This window comes from Protomyctophum parallelum (assembly GCF_964188405.1).
Source record: "Protomyctophum parallelum genome assembly, chromosome: 10".
NCBI lineage: Eukaryota > Metazoa > Chordata > Actinopteri > Myctophiformes > Myctophidae > Protomyctophum > Protomyctophum parallelum.
The window spans coordinates 49,345,620-49,372,767 of record NC_139704.1 but is presented as its reverse complement, the minus strand read 5'-3'; the positions used below and the strand labels follow the sequence as shown (position 1 = coordinate 49,372,767).

At 48.4% G+C, this 27,148-nt stretch overlaps 1 protein-coding gene across 1 annotated transcript in view; it reads left to right on the top strand.

Moving 5' to 3' along the window:
- Positions 1–27,148, top strand: part of zswim8 (zinc finger, SWIM-type containing 8) — a 144,906-nt gene that overhangs the window by 68,874 nt on the left and 48,884 nt on the right. The window contains exons 11-21 of the mRNA XM_083775375.1: positions 276–596; positions 1,273–1,424; positions 5,626–5,778; positions 6,006–6,225; positions 7,795–8,059; positions 10,754–11,079; positions 13,664–13,795; positions 15,635–15,814; positions 16,406–16,589; positions 18,353–18,460; positions 19,286–19,410. Coding sequence (XP_083631501.1) covers positions 276–596; positions 1,273–1,424; positions 5,626–5,778; positions 6,006–6,225; positions 7,795–8,059; positions 10,754–11,079; positions 13,664–13,795; positions 15,635–15,814; positions 16,406–16,589; positions 18,353–18,460; positions 19,286–19,410 — 2,166 coding nt within the window. The remainder of the gene's footprint in view (positions 1–275; positions 597–1,272; positions 1,425–5,625; positions 5,779–6,005; positions 6,226–7,794; positions 8,060–10,753; positions 11,080–13,663; positions 13,796–15,634; positions 15,815–16,405; positions 16,590–18,352; positions 18,461–19,285; positions 19,411–27,148) is intronic.

The window sequence follows — 27,148 nt, the reverse complement described above, 5'->3', positions numbered from 1 at the left end:
ACACACACACACACACACACACACACACACAGACAGTGGCCAGGGAGGAGAGCTTGTACAGTACAGTACAGTGCAGTGCAGTACAGTACAGTACAGTACAGTGCAGTACAGTACAGTACAGTGCAGTACAGTACAAGTGCAGTACAGCACCACTCAGATGGGTCTGATTTTCAATATTCTTCCTGAGTTTCATAACTGAATTTCTGTCTGTCTGTCTGTCTGTCTGTCTGTCTGTCTGTCTGTCTGTCTGTCTGTCTGTCTGTCTGTCTGTCCAGAGAGGCGCCAAGGCGGCCATGTTGGGAGGAAGTGGGGGCGACCCCTCCTCCTCCTCTGAGGGGCCGGGGGGAGGGGGAGGGGGCGGGCGCAGCAGTGGCCCCTCCCCCCAGCAGCAGGAAGCGGCGGTCCGCCCCAAGGAGACCCTGACCAATAAGAGGAAGGGAGGAGGAGGGGGCGGAGTCCTGGTGCGCCTGGCCGGAGGCGGAGGGCTCTCATTGGACGACGGAGTGGGAGGAGGAGGAGGAGGAGGAGGCGGGGGTAAAGTCCTCTTCAAAGGAGGAGGAGGAGGTTCGGGGTCGTCTTCCTCTGCCGGGGGCAAGGTGAACATTAACCCATTCTGACCTGAGATCAGATTCATGCACTCAGCACTCGTGTTTCCAGAGTTAAAAACACTACTTTGAACAGAAGTCTACGGGGCCGTGTGCAAAGATCCTGGTGCTGGAGGGGTTGGAGGCATTGCCTGGCAACCAGACCAATGTTAAAAGCAGGTTTTTGGCCTAGCCGCTTCATATAGAAGAAGGGGGGGGGGGGGGGGGTCTTAACATATACGAATATGTTCGTATGTCCCATAGCTGGGGGGGTACGAATATGTCCGTACGTCCCATAGCTGGGGGGGTACGAATATGTCCGTACGTCCCATAGCTGGGGGGGGGGTACGAATATGTTCGTACGTCCCATAGCTGGGGGGTACGAATATGTTCGTATGTCCCATAGCTGGGGGGGTACGAATATGTCCGTACGTCCCATAGCTGGGGGGTACGAATATGTTCGTACATCCCATAGCTGGGGGGGTACGAATATGTTCGTACGTCCCATAGCTGGGGGGTACGAATATGTTCGTACGTCCCATAGCTGGGGGGGTACAAATATGTTCGTACGTCCCATAGCTGGGGGGTACGAATATGTCACAATTTTAATGAAATATGTATATTGTGTTTGTATCATTCTATGCTGTAGCCAGAAACGTTTTCAATATATTTCAATCATGTCCAAAAGGTGAAGATGACCCAGAACGGAGGGAAGGGGGGCGTGTCCGGAGGGGCCCTGGGGGGGTCCCAGGGGGCCCCTGGGGGAGGAGGAGGAGGAGGAGGGGGGAGCAGCGGAGGGAAGCACGCCAGCGCCAAGCGCAGGACCAGCAGCGAGGACAGGTTGGTTAACCTTTCACCCACTAACTAACCTACTAACTAACCAGGCTTATTCTACTCAACGCCCTAGTGTAGTGGCTAGAGCATATCCATATGCCTTTCATGCGGACGGTGGTTTTCATCGGTGAGTAGCAAAAAAACGTTCTTCATATTTTCGCTACAGACGAGAGGCTGGTCTGCAGGAAGAGAAGAGTAGCACAGCTCTGATGAAAATAAGAACTATGGACAGAACAAGGTTTTCATATCGTAAATATAGTCGCTAACTATGGACAGAACAAGGTTTTCATATCGTAAATATAGTCGCTAACTATGGACAGAACAAGGTTTTCATATCGTAAATATAGTCGCTAACTATGGACAGAACAAGGTTTTCATATCGTAAATATAGTCGCTAACTATGGACAGAACAAGGTTTTCATATCGTAAATATAGTCGCTAACTATGGACAGAACAAGGTTTTCATATCGTAAATATAGTCGCTAACTATGGACAGAACAAGGTTTTCATATCGTAAATATAGTCGCTAACTATGGACAGAACAAGGTTTTCATATCGTAAATATAGTCGCTAATGCGGTGGGTTAGCGACTAGCACTCTGAATGTCATCATAACAACCCCACCTTTCAGTTTCTAAAACCGAAACTGACTTCCTCCTGCTCTGACCTCCTCTCCAAAATAAGAGACACTTGTAATGATTTAATAGTCAACGCTAGTTTTATTTACTAACTTTACTTTGTTAACCCATTCTGACCTGAGATCAGATTCATACGAGGTTTCCACCGGACACACACTGGTCTGATGAACCCATTCTGACCTGAGATCAGATTCTAAAAAATGTCAGTCGTTCTTCGATTTTTCAAAAATAGCAGACCTACAAGCTCGTATCGCGCCACTCGGTGGCGCGATATGAGCTTGTAGATCTGCTATTTTTCAATAGCTAAAGCATAACATGATGCTATAACACCAAAATGGGTTCCTGTTCAGAATGGTTTAAGTTCTACTTATATGGCTGTGTGCACCATAATGTTGTCTCAGGATTCTCTAATCTAAATTCCTGTCTTAGCTCTCGGTAAAGCAGAAAAGCTTTGATCTTCCGCGCAGCAAAACATTTTGATGACACTGGCGCACCGGTTATGTGCATAGGGCTGTTTATAGTTCATGATGACTAAAGACAACCAATTATCTAACGTTGAACTGAATCCAACGCAGGGAAGCTGGAGGTACCTTCACTAAAAAACGCCGGGACAACAACGCTCCACACGTCCCAAACTCTTCTCCCTTCTGGCTCCAAAACTATGGAATGCACTTCCTATCGCAGTCAGAACTGCAGCATCACTCCCAATCTTCCACTGTAGTCTGAAAAGCCACCTTTTCAGACTCCACCATGGCCCATAGCACTTACCCCACCCCCTTAGATAGCACTTTATGTAGACTTAGATAGTATTTTAGACAGACTTATAGCTCGTTACGTAGACATCACTAGAATTGCATTTTATGTAGTCATAGCACTTTATAGTACACATGTATATTGTATAATATATAATCTATTATAGTATGTATAGTTGACATGATACTCCACTGTTACGTTCTTAGTTTATACACGATTCATGATAACTACTTTTATATCTATGTGATGTATGCCATGCTTTTGTTTTTGCTTAATGTAAGTCGCTTTGGATAAACCCATTCTGACCTGAGATCAGATTCATACAAGGTTTCCACTGGACACACACTGGTCTGATTAACCCATTCTGACCTGAAATCAGATTCTAAAAATGTCAGTCGTTTTTTTAGATTTTTCAAAAATAGCAGACCTACAAGCTCGTAGCGCGCCACTCTGTGGCGCGCTATGAGCTTGTAGATCTGCTATTTTTCAATAGCTAAAGCATAACATGATGCCAACACCAAAAGGGGTTCCCGTTCAGAATGGGATAAGAGCGTCTGATAAATGCCTTAATTGTAATTGTGAATCCAGGCGTCTCTCTGGAGCCAATAAACTAACACCTGACTCCTCCCACAGCTCTCTGAGCCAATAAACTAATACCTGACTCCTCCCACAGCTCTCTGGAGCCAATAAACTAATACCTGACTCCTCCCACAGCTCTCTGGAGCCAATAAACTAATACCTGACTCCTCCCACAGCTCTCTGGAGCCAATAAACTAATACCTGACTCCTCCCACAGCTCTCTGAGCCAATAAACTAATACCTGACTCCTCCCACAGCTCTCTGAGCCAATAAACTAATACCTGACTCCTCCCACATCTCTCTGAGCCAATAAACTAATACCTGACTCCTCCCACAGCTCTCTGCAGCCAATAAACTAACACCTGACTCCTCCCACAGCTCTCTGAGCCAATAAACTAACACCTGACTCCTCCCACAGCTCTCTGAGCCAATAAACTAACACCTGACTCCTCCCACAGCTCTCTGGAGCCAATAAACTAATACCTGACTCCTCCCACATCTCTCTGAGCCAATAAACTAATACCTGACTCCTCCCACAGCTCTCTGAGCCAATAAACTAATACCTGACTCCTCCCTCAGCTCTCTGGAGCCAATAAACTAACACCTGACTCCTCCCACATCTCTCTGAGCCAATAAACTAATACCTGACTCCTCCCACAGCTCTCTGGAGCCAATAAACTAACACCTGACTCCTCCCACATCTCTCTGAGCCAATAAACTAATACCTGACTCCTCCCACAGCTCTCTGAGCCAGTAGACTAATACCTGACTCCTCCCACAGCTCTCTGAGCCAATAAACTAATACCTGACTCCTCCCACAGCTCTCTGGAGCCAATAAACTAACACCTGACTCCTCCCACAGCTCTCTGAGCCAATAAACTAACACCTGACTCCTCCCACAGCTCTCTGCAGCCAATAAACTAACACCTGACTCCTCCCACAGCTCTCTGAGCCAATAAACTAACACCTGACTCCTCCCACAGCTCTCTGAGCCAATAAACTAACACCTGACTCCTCCCACAGCTCTCTGGAGCCAATAAACTAATACCTGACTCCTCCCACATCTCTCTGAGCCAATAAACTAATACCTGACTCCTCCCACAGCTCTCTGAGCCAATAAACTAATACCTGACTCCTCCCTCAGCTCTCTGGAGCCAATAAACTAACACCTGACTCCTCCCACATCTCTCTGAGCCAATAAACTAATACCTGACTCCTCCCACAGCTCTCTGGAGCCAATAAACTAACACCTGACTCCTCCCACATCTCTCTGAGCCAATAAACTAATACCTGACTCCTCCCACAGCTCTCTGAGCCAATAAACTAATACCTGACTCCTCCCACAGCTCTCTGAGCCAATAAACTAATACCTGACTCCTCCCACAGCTCTCTGGAGCCAATAAACTAACACCTGACTCCTCCCACAGCTCTCTGAGCCAATAAACTAACACCTGACTCCTCCCACAGCTCTCTGGAGCCAATAAACTAACACCTGACTCCTCCCACAGCTCTCTGAGCCAATAAACTAACACCTGACTCCTCCCACAGCTCTCTGAGCCAATAAACTAACACCTGACTCCTCCCACATCTCTCTGAGCCAATAAACTAACACCTGACTCCTCCCACAGCTCTCTGAGCCAATAAACTAACACCTGACTCCTCCCACAGCTCTCTGGAGCCAATAAACTAATACCTGACTCCTCCCACAGCTCTCTGGAGCCAATAAACTAATACCTGACTCCTCCCACAGCTCTCTGGAGCCAATAAACTAATACCTGACTCCTCCCACAGCTCTCTGAGCCAATAAACTAATATCTGACTCCTCCCACAGCTCTCTGAGCCAATAAACTAATACCTGACTCCTCCCACAGCTCTCTGAGCCAATAAACTAATACCTGACTCCTCCCACAGCTCTCTGGAGCCAATAAACTAATACCTGACTCCTCCCACAGCTCTCTGGAGCCAATAAACTAATACCTGACTCCTCCCACAGCTCTCTGAGCCAATAAACTAATACCTGACTCCTCCCACAGCTCTCTGGAGCCAATAAACTAATACCTGACTCCTCCCACAGCTCTCTGGAGCCAATAAACTAATACCTGACTCCTCCCACAGCTCTCTGGAGCCAATAAACTAATACCTGACTCCTCCCACAGCTCTCTGGAGCCAATAAACTAATACCTGACTCCTCCCACAGCTCTCTGGAGCCAATAAACTAATACCTGACTCCTCCCACAGCTCTCTGGAGCCGGACATGGCGGAGCTGAGCCTGGACGACGGCTCCAGCCTGGCTCTGGGCGCCGAGGCCAGCAACACCTTCGACTTCCTGCCCCCGCCGCCCGAAATGCTGCCCTCGCCCAGCACGCTGCTGAGAGAGCCGCGCAAGTACAGGTAACACACTGACACCTAGCATCCTGCTCCCTAAGACACACCGACACCTAGCATCCTGCTCCCTAAGACACACTGACACCTAGCACGCTGCTGAGAGAGCCGCGCAAGTACAGGTACACACTAACACCCTGCTCCCTAAGAGCCACGCAAGTACACACTAACACTTTTGTTGATTTTGTGTATTGTTAAAAGGGTGATATGAAAATGTATTATTATTCTTCTTCCAGTGGGGGAGGAGGAGGAGGAGGAGGGGGTGTGAACACCTCCAAGATGTTTGACGCTAAGCGGGGGGGCGTCGCCGCCCAGGGGGGCCCTGTGGCCCCGCCCCTCATCCCAGGAGGGGCGGAGCTACCCCCGCCCTGCTTCCCGCCCAAGGAGCCGGTGCTGGGGGGGACGACGGTGCTGGTCGTCATGGATACGGCCTCCTCCGACGACAAGGAGGTAGAGGTGGGTGACGCGCTGACACATACCGTCCACTTCCATACCTTAATTCATACACCTTCTTTTAACCCATTCTGACCTGAGATCAGATTCATACGAGGTTTCCACTGGACACACACTGGTCTGATTAACCCATTCTGACCTGAGATCAGAATCTAAAAATGTCAGTCGTTCTTCGATTTTTCAAAAATAGCAGACCTACAAGCTCGTAGCGCGCCGGTCGGTGGCGCGCTATGAGCTTGTAGATCTGCTATTTTTCAATAGCTAAAGCATAACATGATGCTAACACCAAAATGGGTTCCCGTTCAGAATGGGTTAATATATATATATTATATATATTAGAGCTGGGACTCGATTAAAAATTTTAATCTAATTAATCAGAGGCGTTGCAGTTAATTAATCTCGATTAATCGCATTTTAATCACATATCATTATTTGACCCGAGAACAGTGAGAAAGCCATTTTTTTCAAATGGATTTTGGTATACTAGTGAATCAATGAATAGTGAATACATAAGTTTAAGCAATAAAACATTGTTTTTGTAGTAATAATAGGGGTCATAATAATATCTCAAATGTAATAATTTATATAGGGCTTTTCTGAGTACCCAAACATGCTTTACAAGGGGGACATGATAAATCAAAAACAACTATTAGGGGAAAAACACTAAGGGATTAAATAAATTAAATAGCTGGGGAAAGCAATATTGAAGGTTTGGATGGTGGGGCCATGTCTATGAAAGTTTGGGGAATGCATTCCACACGGTTGGGGGGGGCTTGGTACAGCAAATATGCTCTGTGTTTCTTCCGTAGACATACAGTAACAGCCATAACAGATTTTACATTTTATTTGGCCATAACCGTTTAGTTAGAAACCATGTCATCTGGTCGGGTCCTTGAACTGCTACTGGGAGTTGGAATAACGTTAGCTCTGATCCATAGTGTTAGAAGGAGGAAAGTAGGCTTTCACATCTTTTTGTGCTAAAAACGAGGGGCTGCACAGCCTGCACTTCCGCGGGTGTGAGTGAGGGGAAAGGATCAAATTAAGTACCATAGACTACGCTATGGTCCAGAGCTACTGTTGTTGACGTTAGCTTCCAGGCTAGGCTCGGTGCAACATTGAGCCGATACTGGAGGCTTGACGAGGTGCGGTGATATGCGAATTCTTTATTGAATAATTGCACACAACTGTGCTGTAATCCACGCTACTGTATCATCGGATAGCCTTTTAAATCCTATTTCCAATCCACAGGGGACAAGCAAAGTGATCTCAGCGGCTTCCCCCGGTGTGGTGAACTGTCTGGTGGTGTTATTGTCTGAAGAGGACACGGACACTTCACTCAGTGAACTGGGTGGTGCGCCGGTCCGTCTGAAAACTGTCCAGTGACAACGTTCAAAAAATAGTGCGATTAAAATGCGTTAATTCTTTTAACGCGTTCATTTTTCTGTAGTTAATTAATCTCAATGAACGCGTTAAAGTCCCGCCCCTAATGTATATATATATATATATAGTGATACTGCTTGAATTGTTTTTGTGATATATATAATACTTTTCCATATCCTTCTTAACCCCTAGCTGGAGGCGGAGCTTGATGAGAACAAGGAGGAGGAGGAGGAGGAGGAGGAGTTAGAGGAGGAGGAGGAGGAGTTAGAGGAGGAGGACCTGGAGGAGGAGCTAATAGAGACCGACCTCCCAGACGAGGAGGCCGAGGCCGACGGGCCCCCGGGGGCCTCCTCCACCTCGTCGGGGGCCGGTGGCGGTGGCGGTGGTGGCGCCCCCTCTGGCAGCGCCGGGAAACCCCCGCGCGGAGGAGTTGGAGGACGCAAGGAGGCCTCGGCGGGTACGCCCTGTCATTATTACATCATCGCAATTGATCGCAATTATTTGATACAATCAAGATTATTTATTTAGCATATTAATGTATAATAATTATAATGATAAAGTTGAAAAAAATGTCCATACATTTAACCCATTCTGACCTGAGATCAGATTCTTACGAGGTTTCCACTGGACACACACACACTGGTCTGATTAACCCATTCTGACCTGAGATCAGATTCTAAAAAATGTCAGTCGTTCTTCGATTTTTCAAAAATAGCAGACCTACAAGCTCAAAGCGCGCCACTCGGTGGCGCGCTTTGAGCTTGTAGATCTGCTATTTTTCAATAGCTGAAGCATAACATGATGCTAACACCAAAAATGGGTTCCCGGTCAGAATGGGTTAAAAAGAAAATAGCAGATCTACAAGCTTGCGACACGTCACTTCGTGACCTGTTATAAGTTTGTAAATCAACTATTTAAACTATTTCAATTATTAAATGTGTGTTTTTGAGTTTTAGGCTTACTTTTTTATTTTTTAAATGAGTTAATAGCACAGGCAGACTCTTCACATACTAGAGCATGTCTGAAATACATGTCAGAGCTGAAATCGACATGTAAATATGAAATAAATGCTTAAACATGTAGCTATAGGTGTAATGTTAGAGACCACAGAAGACATGTAAATATGAAATGAATGCTTAAACATGTAGCTATAGGTGTAATGTTAGAGACCACAGAAGACATGTAAATATGAAATACATGCTTAAACATGTAGCTAGGTGTAATGTTAGAGACCACAGAAGACATGTAAATATGAAATAAATGCTTAAACATGTAGCTATAGGTGTAATGTTAGAGACCACAGAAGACATGTCAATATGAAATAAATGCTTAAACATGTAGCTATAGGTGTAATGTTAGACACCACAGAAGACATGTAAATATGAAAAAAATGCTTAAACATGTAGCTATAGGTGTAATGTTAGAGACCACAGAAGACATGTCAATATGAAATAAATGCTTAAACATGTAGCTATAGGTGTAATGTTAGACACCACAGAAGACATGTAAATATGAAATAAATGCTTAAACATGTAGTTATAGGTGTAATGTTAGAGACCACAGAAGACATGTAAATATGAAATAAATGCTTAAACATGTAGCTATAGGTGTAATGTTAGAGACCACAGAAGACATGTCAATATGAAATAAATGCTTAAACATGTCGCTATAGGTGTAATGTTAGACACCACAGAAGACATGTAAATATGAAAAAAATGCTTAAACATGTAGCTATAGGTGTAATGTTAGAGACCACAGAAGACATGTAAATATGAAATAAATGCTTAAACATGTAGTTATAGGTGTAATGTTAGAGACCACAGAAGACATGTAAATATGAAATAAATGCTTAAACATGTAGCTATAGGTGTAATGTTAGAGACCACAGAAGACATGTAAATATGAAATAAATGCTTAAACATGTAGCTAGGTGTAATGTTACGAGACCACAGAAGACATGTAAATATGAAATAAATGCTTAAACATGTAGCTAGGTGTAATGTTAGAGACCACAGAAGACATGTAAATATGAAAAAAAAATGCTTAAACATGTAGCTATAGGTGTAATGTTGAGACCACAGAAGACATGTAAATATGAAATAAATGCTTAAACATGTAGCTAGGTGTAATGTTAGAGACCACAGAAGACATGTAAATATGAAATAAATGCTTAAACATGTAGCTAGGTGTAATGTTAGTCCACAGAAGACATGTACATATGAAATAAATGCTTAAACATGTAGCTATAGTGTAATGTTAGAGACCACAGAAGACATGTAAATATGAAATAAATGCTTAAACATGTAGCTATAGGTGTAATGTCCACAGAAGTGAACCTTTTCAAGCCTGTTTTCTCAACTCGCTGTTTTCTGCAAGACATTACTCTATAAGCCATATCTCCAAAACTGGTGGGTCAAACTGAACAACCAATATGTCAATTTTAAGCTATGAATCCCTGCTTTGATATGAAATGAAAAAACAAAAATTCAAAAAAATCCAATGGCAGTCTCCCAGTCAAATTTGGTCACACAAAAAAACCCACAATTAAATTGTTAATCGCAATTATTTGTGGTGACAATTAATCTTATTGTGACAAATTAATGTTTAACCCATTTTGGGCGGGAACCCCTTTTGGTGTCAGCATTACGTTATGCTTTAGCTATTGAAAAACAGCAGATCTACAAGCTCATAGCGCACCAGAAAAATCGAAGAACGACTGACATAGAAACATAGCTTTTTCAGTAAACTGTCAGGATGTAGAAGAACATTTTTAGAATCTGATCTCAGGTCAGAATGGAAAACTGTCAGGATTTAGAAAACATGTTTAGAATCTGATCTCAGGTCAGAATGGGTTAACGTTCCAATGTTCAATGCAAAAAAACACAAATTGTTAATCACAATTATTTGTGGTGACATTTAATGGTTAGATCTTATTTGTGACTAATTAATGTTTAACCCATTTTGGGCAGGAACCCCTTTTGGTGTTAGCATTAAGTTATGCTTTAGCTATTGAAAAACTGCGAGCTTGTAGATCTGCTATTTCTGAAAAAATCGAGACATTTTTAGAATCCGATCTCAGGCCTAAATGGGTTAAATCTTATTGTGACAAATTAATGTTTGAATCCTCCAATGTGTGTCCTCTCCGCTCCAGCCCTGGCGGCGGGCGTGGCCTCGTGGCCCCCTGGGAACCCCCACCACCACCACCACCACCACCACCACCGCACCGTGGCCATAGTGGGAGGGGCCTCTGTGGCCGCCAACGCCGCTGTGGGGGCGGAGCTTCCAGCAGCAGTGGCGGCGGGCGGAGGAGGAGGAGGAGGAGGAGGAGGAGGGGGAGAAGACGACTACCAGGCGTACTACGTCAACGCCGCCGCCTCAGAGGACGGGGGGGACAGGGGCGTGGCCGACATGCACCAGGAGGAGGAGCCGGACATCTTCGCCGGCATCAAACCGCTGGAGCAGGAGGGGCGCATGGAGGTACGCTACGTTGTGAGGCTGTCCCTAGACCCTGTCCCCTAGACCCTGTCCCCTAGACCCTACACCCTGTCCCCTTGACCCTGTCGCCTAGACCCTAGACCCTGTCCCCTAGACCCTGTCCCCTAGACCCTGTCCCCTAGACCCTACACCCTGTCCCCTTGACCCTGTCGCCTAGACCCTAGACCCTGTCCCCTAGACCCTGTCCCCTAGACCCTGTCCCCTAGACCCTGTCCCCTAGACCCTACACCCTGTCCCCTAGACCCTGTCGCCTAGACCCTAGACCCTGTCCCCTTGACCCTGTCGCCTAGACCCTAGACCCTGTCCCCTAGACCCTGTCCCCTAGACCCTGTCCCCTAGACCCTGTCCCCTAGACCCTGTCCCCTAGACCCTGTCCCCTAGACCCTACACCCTGTCCCCTTGACCCTGTCGCCTAGACCCTAGACCCTGTCCCCTAGACCCTGTCCCCTAGACCCTGTCCCCTAGACCCTGTCCCCTAGACCCTACACCCTGTCCCCTAGACCCTGTCGCCTAGACCCTAGACCCTGTCCCCTTGACCCTGTCGCCTAGACCCTAGACCCTGTCCCCTAGACCCTGTCCCCTAGACCCGTTTTTAGGATTCCAGCTTCGGCTGGGATCAGGCACTGGTTGGAATAACTGTTTCCGGGCAGAGGGAGAGTAACACATCTTAGGCCAACTGGCAACTGAAAAATGGGTTACAGAATCGTGGGATAAAAATTATAGAAAGAATTAATAGAAAATAAGGCATAACCTTGTCACCCACCGCTACCTGTGGTCGTCCCAGGTGCTGTTTGTAAATACTAATAAACAGCGCCCCCTGTGGTCGTCCCAGGTACTGTTTGTAAATAAATACTAATAAACAGCGCCCCCCTGTGGTCGTCCCAGGTGCTGTTTGTAAATAAATACTAATAAACAGCGCCCCCCTGTGGTCGTCCCAGGTACTGTTTGTAAATAAATACTAATAAACAGCGCCCCCTGTGGTCGTCCCAGGTACTGTTTGTAAATAAATACTAATAAACAGCGCCCCCCTGTGGTCGTCCCAGGTGCTGTTTGTAAATAAATACTAATAAACAGCGCCCCCTGTGGTTGTCCCAGGTGCTGTTTGTAAATAAATACTAATAAACAGCGCCCCCCTGTGGTCGTCCCAGGTGCTGTTTGTAAATAAATACTAATAAACAGCGCCCCCTGTGGTCGTCCCAGGTGCTGTTTGTAAATAAATACTACTAAACAGCGCCCCCTGTGGTCGTCCCAGGTACTGTTTGTAAATAAATACTAATAAACAGCGCCCCCCTGTGGTCGTCCCAGGTGCTGTTTGTAAATAAATACTAATAAACAGCGCCCCCTGTGGTTGTCCCAGGTACTGTTTGTAAATAAATACTAATAAACAGCGCCCCCCTGTGGTCGTCCCAGGTACTGTTTGTAAATAAATACTAATAAACAGCGCCCCCCTGTGGTCGTCCCAGGTACTGTTTGTAAATAAATACTAATAAACAGCGCCCCCTGTGGTTGTCCCAGGTACTGTTTGTAAATAAATACTAATAAACAGCGCCCCCTGTGGTCGTCCCAGGTACTGTTTGTAAATAAATACTAATAAACAGCGCCCCCCTGTGGTCGTCCCAGGTGCTGTTTGTAAATAAATACTAATAAACAGCGCCCCCCTGTGGTCGTCCCAGGTGCTGTTTGTAAATAAATACTAATAAACAGCGCCCCCTGTGGTCGTCCCAGGTGCTGTTTGTAAATAAATACTAATAAACAGCGCCCCCTGTGGTCGTCCCAGGTGCTGTTTGTAAATAAATACTAATAAACAGCGCCCCCCTGTGGTCGTCCCAGGTGCTGTTTGTAAATAAATACTAATAAACAGCGCCCCCTGTGGTCGTCCCAGGTGCTGTTTGTATATAAATACTACTAAACAGCGCCCCCCTGTGGTCGTCCCAGGTACTGTTTGTAAATAAATACTAATAAACAGCGCCCCCCTGTGGTCGTCCCAGGTGCTGTTTGTAAATAAATACTAATAAACAGCGCCCCCCTGTGGTCGTCCCAGGTGCTGTTTGTAAATAAATACTAATAAACAGCGCCCCCTGTGGTCGTCCCAGGTGCTGTTTGTAAATAAATACTAATAAACAGCGCCCCCTGTGGTCGTCCCAGGTGCTGTTTGTAAATAAATACTAATAAACAGCGCCCCCTGTGGTCGTCCCAGGTACTGTTTGTAAATAAATACTAATAAACAGCGCCCCCTGTGGTCGTCCCAGGTGCTGTTTGTAAATAAATACTAATAAACAGCGCCCCCCTGTGGTCGTCCCAGGTGCTGTTTGTATATAAATACTAATAAACAGCGCCCCCCTGTGGTCGTCCCAGGTGCTGTTTGTAAATAAATACTAATAAACAGCGCCCCCTGTGGTCGTCCCAGGTGCTGTTTGTAAATAAATACTAATAAACAGCGCCCCCTGTGGTCGCCCCCAGGTACTGTTTGTAAATAAATACTAATAAACAGCGCCCCCCTGTGGTCGTCCCAGGTGCTGTTTGTAAATAAATACTAATAAACAGCGCCCCCCTGTGGTCGTCCCAGGTGCTGTTTGCGTGCGCCGAGGCGCTCCACGCCCACGGCTACAGCAACGAGGCGTGCCGCCTGGCGGTGGAGCTGGCCGGAGATCTCCTGGCCAACCCTCCTGACCTCAAGGTGGAGCAGCCCACCACCAAGGTAAGACCACCCGCTACTCCTGACCTCAAGGTGGAGCAGCCCACCACCAAGGTAAGACCACCCTCCTGACCTCAGGGTGGAGCAGCCCACCACCAAGGTAAGACCACCCGCTACTCTGACCTCAGGGTGGAGCAGCCCACCACCAAGGTAAGACCACCCGCTACTCTGACCTCAGGGTGGAGCAGCCCACCACCAAGGTAAGACCACCCGCTACTCTGACCTCATGGTGGAGCAGCCCACCACCAAGGTAAGACCACCCGCTACTCTGACCTCATGGTGGAGCAGCCCACCACCAAGGTAAGACCACCCGCTACTCTGACCTCATGGTGGAGCAGCCCACCACCAAGGTAAGACCACCCAGTACTCTGACCTCATGGTGGAGCAGCCCACCACCAAGGTAAGACCACCCGCTACTCTGACCTCATGGTGGAGCAGCCCACCACCAAGGTAAGACCACCCGCTACTCCTTTTGGGTTTTTACTAGAGCTGGGACTCGATTAAAAAAATTAATCTAATTAATCAGAGGCTTTGCGATTAATTAATCTAGATTAATCGCATTTTAATCGCATATCATTATTTGACCCGAGAACAGTGAGAAAGCAATTTTTTCAAATGGATTTTGGTATACTAGTGAATCAATGAATAGTGAATACATAAGTTTAAGCAATAAAACATTGTTTTTTTAGTAATAGGGGTAATAATTATTTTTTGAATAATTGCACACAACTGTGCTGTAATCCACGCTACCATCGGATAGCCTTTTAAATCCTATTTCCAATCCACGGGGACAAGCAAAGTGATCTCAGCGGCTTCCCCCAGTCTGGTGAACTGTCTGCGGTGTCTGGTGGTGTTATTGTCTGAAGAGGACACGGACACTTGGTGTGCAGGTCCGTCTGAAAACTGTCCAGTGACAACGTTCCGCGGTGAAAAGAATAGTGCGATTAAAATGCGTAATTTCTTTTTAATGCATGAATTTTTCTGTAGTTAATTAATCATAATTAATCGCAATTAGGCCCGGCCCTAGTTTTTACTCAAGTAAAAGTATCGATACTGCAACTTAGAAGTTCTCCAAGTAAAAGTCTGGAATTAAAGAAAAAACCTTTTTTGTGTTATAAGCATTATTTAGAAGCCTTTATTTTTTTATCGACATCAGTCCAAAATGGGTTAACCCATATTCTGAACGGGAACCCATTTTGGTGTTATAGCATCATGTCGTGCTTTAGCTATTTAAAAATAGCAGATCTACAAGCTCATAGCGCGCCACTCGGTGGCGCGCTATGAGCTTGTAGGTCTGCTATTGTTGAAAAATCGAAGAACGACTGACATTTTTAGAATGTGATCTCAGGTCAGAATGGGTTCGTCAGACCAGTGTGTGTCCAGTGGAAACCTCGTATGAATCTGATCTCAGGTCAGAATGGGTTCGTCAGACCAGTGTGTGTCCAGTGGAAACCTCGTATGAATCTGATCTCAGGTCAGAATGGGTTAAATGAAAGTGCAAAAGTACGAGGAACCCCACTCAGGGATACTTTGAGGCCCGCTGGTGTAGCAGAGTGTTTCCACTGAGCCACAAGAGCAGCACCCTGACTCTGTTGGACCAGAATGGAGTGTCCCAAGGGTAGAGTGGCCGGTAGAACAGCCTGATGGGAACCGCAAGGTTCCATCCCTGTGGTCTCCTCCCCCAGAGTTAGTGTCGAAGTGTCCTTGAGAAAGACACTGAACCCCCTGATTGCTCCCGATGTGCAGGTCGGTGCCTCGCATGGTTTCCTCCGCCATCTTGTGTTTCAACGTGTGAGAACGTACCATTTATTTCCCACCGTTTGCTGCGTGTCTGTCGTTCAGGGTAAGAAGAGCAAGGTGTCGACCACGCGCCAGACGCAGGTCGCCACCAACACGCTGTGTAAAGCTGCCTTCCTGCTCACCGTGCTCAGCGAGCGTCTGGAGCTCCACAACCTGGCCTTCAGCACCGGCATGTTCTCCCTGGAGCTCCAGAGACCGCCTGCCTCCACCAAGGCCCTGGAGGTATGTAGCCCACACTCACACACTCTTCTCCCTTCTCTAAAACACCCTGGACAACGCTCCACACGTCCCAGACTCTTCTCCCTTCTCTAAAACACCCTGGACAACGCTTCACACGTCCCAGACTCTTCTCCCTTCTCTAAAACACCCTGGACAACGCTCCACACGTCCCAGACTCTTCTCCCTTCTCTAAAACACCCTGGACAACGCTCCACACGTCCCAGACTCTTCTCCCTTCTCTAAAACACCCTGGACAACACTCCACACGCCCCAGACTCTTCTCCCTTCTCTAAAACACCCTGGACAACGCTCCACACGTCCCAGACTCTTCTCCCTTCCCTAAAACACCCTGGACAACGCTCCACACGTCCTAGACTCTTCTCCCTTCTCTAAAACACCCTGGACAACGCTCCACACGTCCCAGACTCTTCTCCCTTCTCTAAAACACCCTGGACAACGCTCCACACGTCCTAGACTCTTCTCCCTTCTCTAAAACACCCTGGACAACGCTCCACACGTCCTAGACTCTTCTCCCTTCTCTAAAACACCCTGGACAATTGCCATTGCACATTGTCTCTCTCTCTCTCCTCCCAGGTGAAGCTGGCCTATCAGGAGTCCGAGGTGGTGTCTCTGCTGAAGAAGATCCCGCTGGGCGTGGTGGAGATGACGGCCATCAGGGACCGCGCCGAGCAGCTCCGAGACGGGAACTTCTGCGACTACCGTCCCGTCCTGCCCCTGATGCTGGCCAGCTTCATCTTCGACGTGCTCTGTACCCCAGGTAAGCACATTGCCTTGAGTTACAGACCTGTATGGGTCCATTCAGAGTACTCGGTACTTAATTCAAAATATAGATATTCCTGGTCAAATTTCACCCAAATCCAGGTGAATTAAGTTGCTCAGTTCAAGTGCTGGATAACTTGCTTTAAAAACGTGCACCCAAGAATGCACTGTCTCCCCGTGCCTGTGTGTGTGTGTGTGTGTGTGTGTGTGTGTGTGTGTGTGTGTGTGTGTGTGCGTGTGTGTGTGTGTGTGCGTGCGCCTGCCTGCCTGCCTGTCATATCATATCTGGGTCCACTGATGGGACTTCCAAGTTATTGACATGTTGTCCTGCTGTGTCTCTGTATCTTCCTGGTCCAGTCTGTGTTATTGACATGTTGTCCTGCTGTGTCTGTGTCTCTTCCTGGTCCAGTCTGTATTATTGACATGTTGTCCTGCTGTGTCTGTGTCTCTTCCTGGTCCAGTCTGTGTTATTGACATGTTGTCCCTCTGTGTCTCTGTCTCTTCCTGGTCCAGTCTGTGTTATTGACATGTTGTCCTGCTGTGTCTCTGTCTCTTCCTGGTCCAGTCTGTGTTATTGACATGTTGTCCTGCTGTGTCTCTGTCTCTTCCTGGTCCAGTCTGTGTTATTGACATGTTGTCCCGCTGTGTCTGTGTCTCTTCCTGGTCCAGTCTGTGTTATTGACATGTTGTCCCTCTGTGTCTGTGTCTCTTCCTGGTCCAGTCTGTGTTATTGACATGTTGTCCTGCTGTGTCTGTGTCTCTTCCTGGTCCAGTCTGTGTTATTGACATGTTGTCCTGCTGTGTCTCTGTCTCTTCCTGGTCCAGTCTGTGTTATTGACATGTTGTCCTGCTGTGTCTCTGTCTCTTCCTGGTCCAGTCTGTGTTATTGACATGTTGTCCTGCTGTGTCTGTGTCTCTTCCTGGTCCAGTCTGTGTTATTGACATGTTGTCCCGCTGTGTCTGTGTCTCTTCCTGGTCCAGTCTGTGTTATTGACATGTTGTCCTGCTGTGTCTCTGTCTCTTCCTGGTCCAGTCTGTGTTATTGACATGTTGTCCTGCTGTGTCTCTGTCTCTTCCTGGTCCAGTCTGTGTTATTGACATGTTGTCCTGCTGTGTCTCTGTCTCTTCCTGGTCCAGTCTGTGTTATTGACATGTTGTCCCGCTGTGTCTGTGTCTCTTCCTGGTCCAGTCTGTGTTATTGACATGTTGTCCTGCTGTGTCTCTGTCTCTTCCTGGTCCAGTCTGTGTTATTGACATGTTGTCCCTCTGTGTCTCTGTCTCTTCCTGGCCCAGTCTGTGTTATTGACATGTTGTCCTGCTGTGTCTGTGTCTCTTCCTGGTCCAGTCTGTGTTATTGACATGTTGTCCTGCTGTGTCTGTGTCTCTTCCTGGTCCAGTCTGTGTTATTGACATGTTGTCCTGCTGTGTCTGTGTCTCTTCCTGGTCCAGTCTGTGTTATTGACATGTTGTCCTGCTGTGTCTGTGTCTCTTCCTGGTCCAGTCTGTATTATTGACATGTTGTCCTGCTGTGTCTCTGTCTCTTCCTGGTCCAGTCTGTGTTATTGACATGTTGTGTCTCTGTGTCTCTGTCTCTTCCTGGTCCAGTCTGTGTTATTGACATGTTGTCCTGCTGTGTCTCTGTCTCTTCCTGGTCCAGTCTGTGTTATTGACATGTTGTGTCTCTGTGTCTGTGTCTCTTCCTGGTCCAGTCTGTGTTATTGACATGTTGTCCTGCTGTGTCTGTGTCTCTTCCCGGTCCAGTCTGTGCTGTGGTGTCTCCGACGGGCTCCCGCCCGCCCTCGCGGAACAGGAACAACGAGATGCCGGGTGACGAGGAGCTGGGCTTCGAGGCCGCGGTCGCTGCTCTGGGTGAGGATGATAGGGGGGGGGGGGGGTCCCTGGAACAACATATTATTCAGATGGGAGTCGGCGGCCAAATCCGGCATTGACTGACACAGTCAAGGCACCAACCGCCCGGGGCCTGAATCTAATCTGAATCTAATCTGAATCTAATCAACCGCCCGGGGCCTGAATCTAATCTGAATCTAATCTAACCAACAACCGCCAGGGGCCTGAATCTAATCTGATGTCTAATCTAATAAAATCAACCGCCCGGGGCCTGAATCTAATCTGAATCTAATCTGAATCTATTCAACCGCCCGGGGCCTGAATCTAATCTGAATCTAATCAACCGCCAGGGGCCTGAATCTAATCTGACGTCTAATCTAACAACCGCCGGGGCCTGAATCTAATCTGAATCTAATCAACCGCCAGGGGCCTGAATCTAATCTGATGTCTAATCTAATAAATCAACCGCCAGGGGCCTGAATCTAATCTGAATCTAATCTAATAAATCAACCGCCAGGGGCCTGAATCTAATCTGAATCTAATCTAATAAATCAACCGCCAGGGGCCTGAATCTAATCTGATGTCTAATCTAATAAAATCAACCGCCCGGGGCCTGAAACTAATCTGACGTCTAATCTAATAAATTACAATTCTGACCAGATGGATGACGATCAGCGATCAGTCAGAGGAAATCACTGTTTTCTTCCATCACGGACAATTATGCAAAAATATAAAAACTCACAGGGAGAACATTTAACTCCACACAGAAAGGCCCTTTCACCAAGCCCACCTCGGGTATGGGCACATTATTTGATGAATGTGTGTGTGTGTGTGTGATGTATGAAGGTATGAAGACCACGGTGAGCGAGGCGGAGCATCCCCTGCTGTGCGAGGGGACCAGGAGGGAGAAGGGAGACCTGGCTCTGGCCCTGATGATCACCTACAAGGACGACCAGAGCAAACTGAAGAAGGTACGCGTCCAAAACATTATATCGTGTCTTCCTCGCGGCCAAAAGCGATCTCACAGGCTTAACCCATTCTGACCGGGCACCCATTTTGTTGTCGGCATCATGTTATGCTTTAGCTATTGAAAAATAGCAGATCTACAAGCTCATAGCGCGCCACCGAGTGGCGCGATACGAGCTTGTAGGTCTGCTATTTTTGAAAAATCGAAGAACGACTGACATTTTTTAGAATCTGATCTCAGGTCAGAATGGGTTCATCAGACCAGTGGGTGTCCGGCGGAAACCTCGTATGAATCTGATCTCAGGTCAGAATGGGTTAAGGGCAGTCCATACTGTCTCCGACCACCAAGCTTTTCGTCGGAAAGCTCCGGTACGACTACAACACTTCGGAAACGCATTTCTCAGAATCTTTGTTCTGAAAGCTGCCCTCCCAGACTTGGACTCTGCGAACTCGACTTCGGAGAAAACATTTAAAGTCTGATCTTTCCGACGAAAAGGTTGGGTTGTCGGAGAGAGAGTATGGACTGCCCTTTACTGTGTTTTGAGACGTCCTATCTGCAGTGTCTGCTTCAGCAGAGCCTCACTCCTGTGGAAGGATTTAGAAGTAGGGATGCACCGAAAGGGACATTCTTGGCCGAAAACCGAATATCCGAATATGATGAATATAATATATCTTTTTTTCCTACGGTACCATTGTTGTAATGGCCGTACCTTAAAGCTACCTGATTTATGGCAAAATAAATGGTTATGGCAAAACTTAACTATAATAATAATCACTATTATGAGTCCTAAAACATTTATTCAGCTCTTTTGAACGCATTAATTGCATACACTATTCGGTGATATATCTTCTGCCTATTCAGGCCGAAACCGAATAGGCCGAAAATGCATTTTTTGCCATTTTCTGCGGACGAATATTCGGTGCATCACTATTTAGAAGCCATGTTAAATTCACATAATATCCTCACACGACCCACTTTCCTTCAAGTTGTCAACTCACACTCTTTGACTTGGAACACTGGTTGAGAAAAGACTGTTAAATGAAGCTCAGAGTGTCAGAACAGAGCCCCGGAGCAGACGTTTATGTCCTGCTCTCGTCACACTGCTGTACTCAATCACTGCCGGGATCCTAATCAGCATGGCTCGTCTTCTCCTCGCTCTGAGCGATCAATCACCTCGTTATCGTCACACTCTGCTCCCACTTCAACAAGAGAAGTCCAGACTTCTAAAGGAATTTAAATAAACCATCTCTCTCTCATGCGCTCTTTCACTCTCTTTCTCATGCTTAATCTGTGCTATCTTGTCCTCTCTCTCTCTGTCTCTCTCTCTCGTCTCGTCCTCTGTCTTCCCTGAATCCTGCTCCTTTGATATATGAGAGAGAGAGAGCGAGAGAGAGAGAGAGAGACAGAGACACACACACAGAGAGAGAGAAAATGTCTGTTCCACAGAACTGTAAACAATGTGATATCCTGATTTCTAGTCAGTCAAAGTCTTTTCTCAGATCAATGGTGTGCATCAGGGCTGGGCAACTTTGATGATGGGGAGGGCCACTATATTTCCACACTCACTCCAGAGGGCCACTATAGTTCCACACTCACTCCAGAGGACCACTATAGTTCCACACTCACTCCAGAGGGCCACTATAGTTCCACACTCACTCCAGAGGACCACTATAGTTCCACACTCACTCCAGAGGGCCACTATAGTTCCACACTCACTCCAGAGGACCACTATAGTTCCACACTCACTCCAGAGGGCCACTACAGTTCCACACTCACTCCAGAGGGCCACTATAGTTCCACACTCACTCCAGAGGGCCACTATAGTTCCACACTCACTCCAGAGGGCCACTATAGTTCCACACTCACTCCAGAGGGCCACTATAGTTCCACACTCACCCCAGAGGGCCACTATAGTTCCACACTCACTCCAGAGGACCACTATAGTTCCACACTCACTCCAGAGGGCCACTATAGTTCCACACTCACTCCAGAGGACCACTATAGTTCCACACTCACTCCAGAGGACCACTATAGTTCCACACTCACTCCAGAGGACCACTATAGTTCCACACTCACTCCAGAGGGCCACTATATTTCCACACTCACTCCAGAGGGCCACTATAGTTCCACACTCACTCCAGAGGGCCACTATAGTTCCACACTCACTCCAGAGGGCCTCTATAGTTCCACACTCGCTCCAGAGGGCCTCTATAGTTCCACACTCACCCCAGAGGGCCACTATATTTCCACACTCTCTCCAGCTTATTACTGTTGTAGCAAAAATAGCCGATTTACAAGCTGTAGATCTGCTATTTTTGCTAGTATTATTTTAATTTAAATCCTGAATATTTTCAAGTGGAATCCTGAAAAGTTAAATTTTCTTTTAATTTAATTTCAAATGCCTTTCAAATGCCATTAATTATAGTAATTTAGTAGTAAATGTAGTAGTAAATGTAATTAGTAACTTTATAAACTAAGCACAAATACATTGGACATTAAAAATAGACATTATAAATAATACTACGCGTTAAGCAACTCATTTAGACTTTAGAGAGTTATTCAAGTGGGTCATGTTTTCAAATCATCAGAACTCTGATATTAACCTGAGGGCCACATTAACCCATTCTGACGGGGCACCCATTTTGGTGTTGGCATCATGTTATGCTTTAGCTTTTGAAAAATAGCAGATCTACAAGCTCGTATCGCGCCACCGAGTGGCGCGATACGAGCTTGTAGGTCTGCTATTTTTTGAAAAAAATCGAAGAACGACTGACATTTCTAGAATCTGATCTCAGGTCAGAATGGGTTTCATCAGACCAGTGTGTGTCCAGTGGAAAACTCGTATGAATCTGATCTCAGGTCAGAATGGGTTAAAACACAATGGGTGCCGGAAGTTCTTCAAGATATTAGGAGCTCTTTGTCAGGGTTTTTTTAATTCCCCCCCCCCCCTACTCCACAGCAGACATAGTGCTGTGAGGAGAAAGGACAGGGTATTCATCCCCCCCCCCCTACTCCACAGCAGACCTAGTGCTGTGAGGAGAAAGGACAGGGTATTCACCCCCCCCCCCCCCTACTCCACAGCAGACCTAGTGCTGTGAGGAGAAAGGACAGGGTATTCACCCCCCCCCCCCCCTACTCCACAGCAGACATAGTGCTGTGAGGAGAAAGGACAGGGTATTCACCCCCCCCCCCCCCTACTCCACAGCAGACCTAGTGCTGTGAGGAGAAAGGACAGGGTATTCACCCCCCCCCCCCCCTACTCCACAGCAGACATAGTGCTGTGAGGAGAAAGGACAGGGTATTCACCCCCCCCCCCCCCTACTCCACAGCAGACCTAGTGCTGTGAGGAGAAAGGACAGGGTATTCATCCCCCCCCCCCTACTCCACAGCAGACATAGTGCTGTGAGGAGAAAGGACAGGGTATTCATCCCCCCCCCCCTACTCCACAGCAGACCTAGTGCTGTGAGGAGAAAGGACAGGGTATTCACCCCCCCCCCCCCCTACTCCACAGCAGACATAGTGCTGTGAGGAGAAAGGACAGGGTATTCATCCCCCCCCCCCTACTCCACAGCAGACCTAGTGCTGTGAGGAGAAAGGACAGGGTATTCATTCCCCCCCCCCCCTACTCCACAGCAGACCTAGTGCTGTGAGGAGAAAGGACAGGGTATTCATCCCCCCCCCCCTACTCCACAGCAGACCTAGTGCTGTGAGGAGAAAGGACAGGGTATTCATCCCCCCCCCTACTCCACAGCAGACATAGTGCTGTGAGGAGAAAGGACAGGGTATTCATCCCCCCCCCTACTCCACAGCAGACATAGTGCTGTGAGGAGAAAGGACAGGGTATTCATCCCCCCCCCTACTCCACAGCAGACCTAGTGCTGTGAGGAGAAAGGACAGGGTATTCATCCCCCCCCCCCTACTCCACAGCAGACATAGTGCTGTGAGGAGAAAGGACAGGGTATTCATCCCCCCCCTACTCCACAGCAGACATAGTGCTGTGAGGAGAAAGGACAGGGTATTCATCCCCCCCCCTACTCCACAGCAGACATAGTGCTGTGAGGAGAAAGGACAGGGTATTCATCCCCCCCCCCCTACTCCACAGCAGACATAGTGCTGTGAGGAGAAAGGACAGGGTATTCATCCCCCCCCCTACTCCACAGCAGACATAGTGCTGTGAGGAGAAAGGACAGGGTATTCATCCCCCCCCCCCCTACTCCACAGCAGACCTAGTGCTGTGAGGAGAAAGGACAGGGTATTCATCCCCCCCCCCTACTCCACAGCAGACATAGTGCTGTGAGGAGAAAGGACAGGGTATTCATCCCCCCCCCCTACTCCACAGCAGACCTAGTGCTGTGAGGAGAAAGGACAGGGTATTCATCCCCCCCCCCTACTCCACAGCAGACATAGTGCTGTGAGGAGAAAGGACAGGGTATTCATCCCCCCCCTACTCCACAGCAGACCTAGTGCTGTGAGGAGAAAGGACAGGGTATTCATCCCCCCCCCCCCTACTCCACAGCAGACCTAGTGCTGTGAGGAGAAAGGACAGGGTATTCATTCCCCCCCCCCTACTCCACAGCAGACATAGTGCTGTGAGGAGAAAGGACAGGGTATTCATCCCCCCCCCCCCTACTCCACAGCAGACCTAGTGCTGTGAGGAGAAAGGACAGGGTATTCATCCCCCCCTACTCCACAGCAGACCTAGTGCTGTGAGGAGAAAGGACAGGGTATTCATCCCCCCCCCCCTACTCCACAGCAGACCTAGTGCTGTGAGGAGAAAGGACAGGGTATTCATCCCCCCCCTACTCCACAGCAGACCTAGTGCTGTGAGGAGAAAGGACAGGGTATTCATCCCCCCCCTACTCCACAGCAGACATAGTGCTGTGAGGAGAAAGGACAGGGTATTCATCCCCCCCCCCCCCCCCCCTACTCCACAGCAGACATAGTGCTGTGAGGAGAAAGGACAGGGTATTCATCCCCCCCCCTACTCCACAGCAGACATAGTGCTGTGAGGAGAAAGGACAGGGTATTCATCCCCCCCCTACTCCACAGCAGACCTAGTGCTGTGAGGAGAAAGGACAGGGTATTCATCCCCCCCCCCCTACTCCACAGCAGACATAGTGCTGTGAGGAGAAAGGACAGGGTATTCATCCCCCCCCCCCCTACTCCACAGCAGACATAGTGCTGTGAGGAGAAAGGACAGGGTATTCATCCCCCCCCTACTCCACAGCAGACCTAGTGCTGTGAGGAGAAAGGACAGGGTATTCATCCCCCCCCTACTCCACAGCAGACATAGTGCTGTGAGGAGAAAGGACAGGGTATTCATCCCCCCCCCTACTCCACAGCAGACCTAGTGCTGTGAGGAGAAAGGACAGGGTATTCATCCCCCCCCCCCTACTCCACAGCAGACCTAGTGCTGTGAGGAGAAAGGACAGGGTATTCATCCCCCCCCCCCTACTCCACAGCAGACATAGTGCTGTGAGGAGAAAGGACAGGGTATTCATCCCCCCCCCCTACTCCACAGCAGACCTAGTGCTGTGAGGAGAAAGGACAGGGTATTCATCCCCCCCCCCTACTCCACAGCAGACATAGTGCTGTGAGGAGAAAGGACAGGGTATTCATCCCCCCCCCCCCCTACTCCACAGCAGACCTAGTGCTGTGAGGAGAAAGGACAGGGTATTCATCCCCCCCCCCCCTACTCCACAGCAGACATAGTGCTGTGAGGAGAAAGGACAGGGTATTCATCCCCCCCCCCTACTCCACAGCAGACATAGTGCTGTGAGGAGAAAGGACAGGGTATTCATCCCCCCCCCCTACTCCACAGCAGACCTAGTGCTGTGAGGAGAAAGGACAGGGTATTCATCCCCCCCCCCCTACTCCACAGCAGACCTAGTGCTGTGAGGAGAAAGGACAGGGTATTCATCCCCCCCCCCCTACTCCACAGCAGACATAGTGCTGTGAGGAGAAAGGACAGGGTATTCATCCCCCCCCCCCTACTCCACAGCAGACATAGTGCTGTGAGGAGAAAGGACAGGGTATTCATCCCCCCCCCCCCTACTCCACAGCAGACCTAGTGCTGTGAGGAGAAAGGACAGGGTATTCATCCCCCCCCCTACTCCACAGCAGACATAGTGCTGTGAGGAGAAAGGACAGGGTATTCATCCCCCCCCCCTACTCCACAGCAGACATAGTGCTGTGAGGAGAAAGGACAGGGTATTCATCCCCCCCCCCCTACTCCACAGCAGACCTAGTGCTGTGAGGAGAAAGGACAGGGTATTCATCCCCCCCCCCTACTCCACAGCAGACATAGTGCTGTGAGGAGAAAGGACAGGGTATTCATCCCCCCCCCCCTACTCCACAGCAGACATAGTGCTGTGAGGAGAAAGGACAGGGTATTCATCCCCCCCCCCCTACTCCACAGCAGACCTAGTGCTGTGAGGAGAAAGGACAGGGTATTCATCCCCCCCCCCCTACTCCACAGCAGACCTAGTGCTGTGAGGAGAAAGGACAGGGTATTCATCCCCCCCCTACTCCACAGCAGACATAGTGCTGTGAGGAGAAAGGACAGGGTATTCATCCCCCCCTACTCCACAGCAGACATAGTGCTGTGAGGAGAAAGGACAGGGTATTCATCCCCCCCCTACTCCACAGCAGACATAGTGCTGTGAGGAGAAAGGACAGGGTATTCATCCCCCCCCTACTCCACAGCAGACATAGTGCTGTGAGGAGAAAGGACAGGGTATTCATCCCCCCCCCCCCTACTCCACAGCAGACCTAGTGCTGTGAGGAGAAAGGACAGGGTATTCATCCCCCCCCTACTCCACAGCAGACATAGTGCTGTGAGGAGAAAGGACAGGGTATTCATCCCCCCCCTACTCCACAGCAGACCTAGTGCTGTGAGGAGAAAGGACAGGGTATTCATCCCCCCCCCCCCTACTCCACAGCAGACATAGTGCTGTGAGGAGAAAGGACAGGGTATTCATCCCCCCCCTACTCCACAGCAGACCTAGTGCTGTGAGGAGAAAGGACAGGGTATTCATCCCCCCCCTACTCCACAGCAGACCTAGTGCTGTGAGGAGAAAGGACAGGGTATTCATTCCCCCCCTACTCCACAGCAGACATAGTGCTGTGAGGAGAAAGGACAGGGTATTCATCCCCCCCCCCTACTCCACAGCAGACCTAGTGCTGTGAGGAGAAAGGACAGGGTATTCATCCCCCCCCCTACTCCACAGTGTGGAGTCCATTAGCTCTTTTGTTAACTTCAAGTCGTGCATAAAGAACTCGTTGAATAGATCTGGAAGAGACTCTAAAAGCCAAACAAAGTGAATTAATGGTAAATGGTGCTTTTATACTGCGCTTTTATCCAGAGTGCTTTACATAGATTTGATTACATTCAGCCATTCACACACACACCCACACACACATTCACACACACACACACACACACACACACACACACACACACACACACACACACACACACACACACATTCACACACCGATGGCGTCAGAAACCATGCAAGGCACCAACCAGCACATCAGGAGCAATTAGGGGTTCAGAGTCTTGCTCAAGGACACTTTGACACTAACTCTGGGGGAGGAGACCACAGGGATCGAACCGGGAACGTTGCTGTTCCCTACCGACTGCCTCTCCCCGGCCTGGGCTGGCCTAACGGTCCAGGCACCTTGGCTGGTAATCCAGCATGACAGACGGTGTGTCGCGGGTTCGAGTCCTGATCCCGACG